This window comes from Dendrobium catenatum, unplaced genomic scaffold, assembly GCF_001605985.2.
Source record: "Dendrobium catenatum unplaced genomic scaffold, ASM160598v2 fragScaff_scaffold_1730, whole genome shotgun sequence".
Lineage (NCBI taxonomy): Eukaryota > Viridiplantae > Streptophyta > Magnoliopsida > Asparagales > Orchidaceae > Dendrobium > Dendrobium catenatum.
The window spans coordinates 395,375-400,824 of record NW_021320192.1 but is presented as its reverse complement, the minus strand read 5'-3'; the positions used below and the strand labels follow the sequence as shown (position 1 = coordinate 400,824).

Sequence of the window (5,450 nt, the reverse complement as noted above, 5' to 3'; positions counted from 1 at the left end):
TGAAGTAAATCTTACGTTAATTTGATATACGTTTAAGTAAATCGAATTAAATAAAAAAATAGTAAAAAATATCCAAAGCGAGTCGGGTTTAAGTTGACTTAGACCCGAAGCAGGTCGGGTTCTGATTCTACCATTTGTAAAAATGGGTTGGATTCGAGACGAACTCGACTTATGACTTGATTTTGACATCCCTAAATTTGAAGAAAAGGTTTGGTTTCTCGTGGGTCCAACATACCCATGAGATGTGGTCGATATGCTTTTCCAGATTTAGTTGAGCATTTTCGATGAGATCATGTAAGAGCTAACGTAGGAAGCCTTCCTCTCTCTCTCTCCTCTCTCTCTCTCTCTCTCTCTCTCAAGAATGGCTACGGCACCAACTATCCAAGGCATGTGCTCATCATTTCTTACCTGCTGTCTTCAAAATAAGTTCTCCCTCTCTCAATCCCTCAAGCTCGGACAAAGCCGCCGCCCAGCTTCCTATCCCCGCATTAGGGCCCTAGAGCTCGACCAGAACACGGTACTTTCTTCAGACTTTTTCTTTTTAATGGGATTGATATGCGGCTAATTAGTGAATCTTTTTGCGCTTTCAGGTCGTCGCCATCTCTGTCGGCGTTGTCAGCGTTGCCTTCGGCATAGGAATCCCACTTTTCTATGAGACCCAGATCGACAATGCGGTAATCTTTTTGTTGTTTTGACTGTTTTTACGGTTTTCACAGGAGGGGAAAGTTTGATTTTCTTTTGTATTTTAATTAATTTGCCTTTGTAGGCTAAGCGAGAGAATACACAGCCTTGCTTTCCCTGTAATGGATCCGGAGCTCGTAAGCTTTTATTTCCCTGGAGCTACTGATTTAGTCTATTTGTTATCAAGTTTTTGCTTAAATATGACGAAATTTTCTGCTTTTGAATTGAAATTATTGAAACTACATGGTATATCCAAAGGAAAGTGAACAAATATATGAAGACAGTGTAGCCTGAAAAAACTGACAGACTCGAAGGTGCTATAGCAGAATTTGATTCCTCTTACCAACTATGACAGAATTAAATTAGGGATCTCAGATGTAATAATAACCATTTTACTCCAGCTCTCAATGTTATGTGAAGTGTGACATTGGTCTCAAGGAAGGTTTGATGTTGATATTTTGATTAAGCAAATAATATCCTATGTCTGGGATACTTTTTAGCGAGAGCATATCTGACATCATATCAACCATTTAGTTGATTGCAATTGTAAATTTTTGTATAATCTATTGTCATTTGTTGTTTATTTGATTTTTTTTGCTCTTCGGGGCTATGTGGTTTATGTTATGTGGACAATAATGCTATCCAGATAACAATATTAATGCAAGAGTTTGATTGCACGACATCTTAATTAACGTGGTGTTATTTAGAGTGATTAACTTTGATTCTTATTTTTTTGAAATGTTCTTTAGAAATTAGAAAGCGTGAAATTTAGATTTTAACCTATGTGGACGACATGTAGATGTACATCAAAATGCCACTAATTATTTTCTAAAAATTCCCTATTTAAAGGTGTCACCAAACCATGCCAAAAGAATGCGGGAGGGATGATAGATAAAGAGTTATGGGTGATATTTAGTATTTTGGTTAAAAAACATCTAAAATGATATCAAATGATTGAGGACAAAATATTTTGGTCTTGATATTCAAGAACAAAAGGTGATACTTAGGATTGTGATAATTATAGGGAAATCAAACTAATTATTGAATCATACAATTTAGTTGTGGAAAAGAGTAATGAAACATAATCTTAGAAATTTTATGTCGGTATAAGAGAATTAATGTAGTTTTAAACATAATAAAAATATTTTTGAGAGTAAGATATTAGATCTTAAGATTTTATATGTGCATGAAAAAACTAATATTATATAGAAAAAAATAGCTAGTGATATAAAAAATATTGTAAAAGATGTGCTTTAAGTATCAAAGAGAAACTCATAATAGTAAAAAAAAGTTGATGATGAAATTAAAATGTGCAAGAAAAGATAAAAAATAAGAAGATTTGTCATAAAAATTGATTTAAATATAAATATTATGATAATTGAGAAATATATAAAAAGACTTGTAAGGACTATAAGAAAGTAATATGTGATGCAAATATTTTAGCTTTTAATGATTTATATAATAGATTAGATACTAAACAGAGTGAAAGATAATGTATAAGTTAGCCAAACATAGAGATAAGAGTAGTAAGAATTTAGTTCAAGTTAAGTGTGTTGAGATAGTTGATATTTAGTTTTGCATGTTTGATATTCTTGCAACTTGTAAATTTTTGATGATTCCAAATATTATTGCTTTGATTATTATTTCTTCTAACATATTTTTGGAAGAATGTTTTTGCTCTTGTGTGCACTAACATTTCAGGGAAATCATACTCCAGATTGTTGAAGACTTCAAATCAAGATCAACTTAGTGTGTATTGTAAATTGAAGTCTATATTTTTCATTTTATTGAGTCTTAGAGAGTGTGATTGTAATTGAGTAACTGAGCACACACACCTGGGGAGAGTTTAAAATTCATATTTTTAAACTGATCTTACAGTACGAAACTAGTTTGTACGGGACGGTTTGGTCAGTTATTTTCTCTAACGAGCAATGGAGCGAATAGAAATGACCAAAATTTTTCTAAGTATAGATCGTATGAATGATATTTTTTCAATCGTACCGGGATGATGGCCTATAGTTCGTCCTTGAACGACGTTCGTACGAACAATATTTTCTGATCATACCGAGACGATGGCCTCTGGTTCGTCCTCGAACGAAGATCATATGAACAATATTTTCTGATCGTACCAGGACAATGACCTCTGGTTGGTCCTCAAATGAAGATCGTACGGATGATATTTTTCGATCGTACCAGGACGATGGGCTCTGGTTCGTCCTTGAATGAAGATCGTACGGACTATATTTTTGATCGTACTGAGACGAAGGGCTCAATTTTATTTTCGTTCATTTCGTCCTAACGGTTCGTACATACGAACTTTGAAATTTTTTCTGTTAATACCAGACAATCACAGTTCGTACCGGATGATGATCGGGTACGATATGATTTCTTACCGATTCACAATGGGTTTATACGCAATAGTTTTTGAACTGTTCGTGCGTACGAAAATACGATCATACGGTACGATCGTGGATGGTCAAATTTGAAAAATTCAGTTTTTTGGAGGTTTTTCATGTCTTTTGTATAAAAGGTCCATTAGAAACTGTCACTTAATCTTTTTGTCATTTAATCTTTGTGATTTGTAAAGGGCAATTGAAGGAGAGAGTGCGTGAGAGCGTTTGAGAGAGATTTCTTCCTAGTAGACCGTAAAGGGTTCACAAGGTTACTCAAAGGTAAGGATCTTTGTGTGTGATTTGTGTTTCTTCAGTATTTCTCTTGTCTTTCTAGATTGCTCGTGTGAAGATCTTTCAAGAAGATCTGATTCTCTACCGACACTTGGAGAGTGTGAACAACCGAAAGTTCTCTGCCTACACTTGGAGAGTGTGAACAGTCGAAGGTTCTCTGCCTATACATGGAGGGTGTGAAAGGACGAAGGTTCTTTGCCTACACTTGGAGAGTGTGAACAGTCGAATGTTCTCTTCTTACACTTGGAGGGTGTGAAAGAACGAAGGTTCTCTGCCTACACTTGGAGGGTGTGAAAGGATGATAGTTCTCTGCCGTACCGGGGATTGGTGAAAGAGAGTTTTGTAAAGGCTTCTTTGCTTTGTTGTGGGAGCAAAAAGAGAGTCACTTTGGTAATAGTATAATACCTGAAGTGGGAGGCTTCAGTGAGTGGATGTAGGTCATGTTTGACCGAACCACTATAAATCTTTGTGTTTTTTTATTTTCACTGCTTATTTACATACTGCAAGTTTATTTTTTCATGGTTGAAAAATTATTTAAAAAATTTTAAAATCGACTTGCTACGAATCATTAATCGGTTTCTCACTTTTAAAATTCAAGAAGTTTAATTTTTTAAATTATCAATTCACCCCCTCTTTGTTAGCCTTGGGACATTAATTTAAGTTTAACAATCTAATTAAGATTCAACAAGAATCAACGAAGTGTATTCATGATAAAGATCAAAAAGTGCTTTTATTAGAAGAGAATATTCAAGAAATGTTGATGAGATATTTTTATAAATTCTTCAATAAAGATTTTGAGAATGCGATTGACTTTAGTGACCTTAGCACTCTAAATAAAAATAAAGATTTTTATTTTTATCGGCGTATTAATAAAATCAAAGTTAGAGAGACTTTAAAGAAATTGAAGTGTGGAAAAGCTGTTGGACCGTATGATATTCCAATAGAGGTGTGGAAATTCTTAAGAGATGGAGTTTCTTGGCTTACTAAATTTTTTAATATTATTTTGAAGATTAAAAAGATGCCAGATGAGTGAAGGATGAGTGTGTTGATTCCTATTTTTAAGAATAAAGGTGATGCACAAGATTGTGTGAATTATAGAGGAATTAAGTTAATGTGTCATACTTTAAAACTATGTGAGAGAGTTATGGAGCATAGGTTGAGGCATGATACTATTGTTTCTCAAAATCAATTTGGATTCATGCCGGGTAGGTCTACTATGAAAGCTATACATTTATTGAGAGATTTGATGGAGAAGTATAGAGAGAATGAGGATTTACATATGTTAAAAAAATATGAGGATCGACGTATGATTTTTATTGATTTAGAGAAAGATTATGATAAAGTTCCAAGAGAAGTGCTATGGAGAGTTCTATAAAAGAAATGAGTTAATAATGGTTATATTTAAGTCATTAAGGATATGTATACAGGACTTGTTACTTGTGTTCAAACACGAGGTGGTGTGACCAAGTATTTTCGTATTAAGTTGGATTACATCAAGAGTAATCCTTGAGCCATATCTCTTTGCTTTAATCTTGGATGTTCTTACTAGACATTTGCAAGAGGTTGTACCCTGGTGTATTCTTTATGTTGATGATATTCTTCTTGTTGATACTAGAGAGGGAATTTAAGGTAAAGTTGAATTTTGGAGGTTAACCATAGAGTCTAAAAGCTTTGGTTTAAGTAGATCTAAAACTGAATATATAGAGTGTAATTTTAGTAATAATAGTTCTTGTGAGGGATTGTGACTTTGGGTGATCAAGTTATTAATAAGAGTACACATTTTAGATATCTTGGGTTTATTGTTCAGAATGATGGTGAAATAGATGGGGATATTATTAGTAGAATTCAAGTTGGATGGTTGAAGTGGAGAAATGCATCGGGTTTGTTGTGTGATAGAAAAGTCCCTGAAGTGAAACTACTAGGAGTTAGTTAGAAATTAAAAGAAACGATTAAAGTCTTGCTCCTTACGAATTTAAAGCTAGCACATAAAAGTTGAGTTAGGAATTCGAAAATATTAACTTGCTTAGGCGAAAGAGTTGCAATAAAGATTAACCAAACCTATTCATTCAAAGTTCTAGGAGAATT

At 33.7% G+C, this 5,450-nt stretch overlaps 1 protein-coding gene across 2 annotated transcripts in view; it reads left to right on the top strand.

Annotated features, from left to right (window-relative positions):
• Nucleotides 1–307: 307 nt before the first annotated feature.
• The window catches only part of LOC110106971 (protein SPA, chloroplastic), a 20,465-nt gene continuing 15,322 nt past the window's right edge, over nucleotides 308–5,450 (top strand). For both annotated transcript variants that reach the window (XM_020837083.2, XM_020837082.2), the window contains exons 1-3: nucleotides 308–517; nucleotides 591–674; nucleotides 767–818. In XM_020837083.2, the coding sequence (XP_020692742.1) occupies nucleotides 362–517; nucleotides 591–674; nucleotides 767–818 (292 nt within the window). In that variant the 5' untranslated portion in view covers nucleotides 308–361. The remainder of the gene's footprint in view (nucleotides 518–590; nucleotides 675–766; nucleotides 819–5,450) is intronic.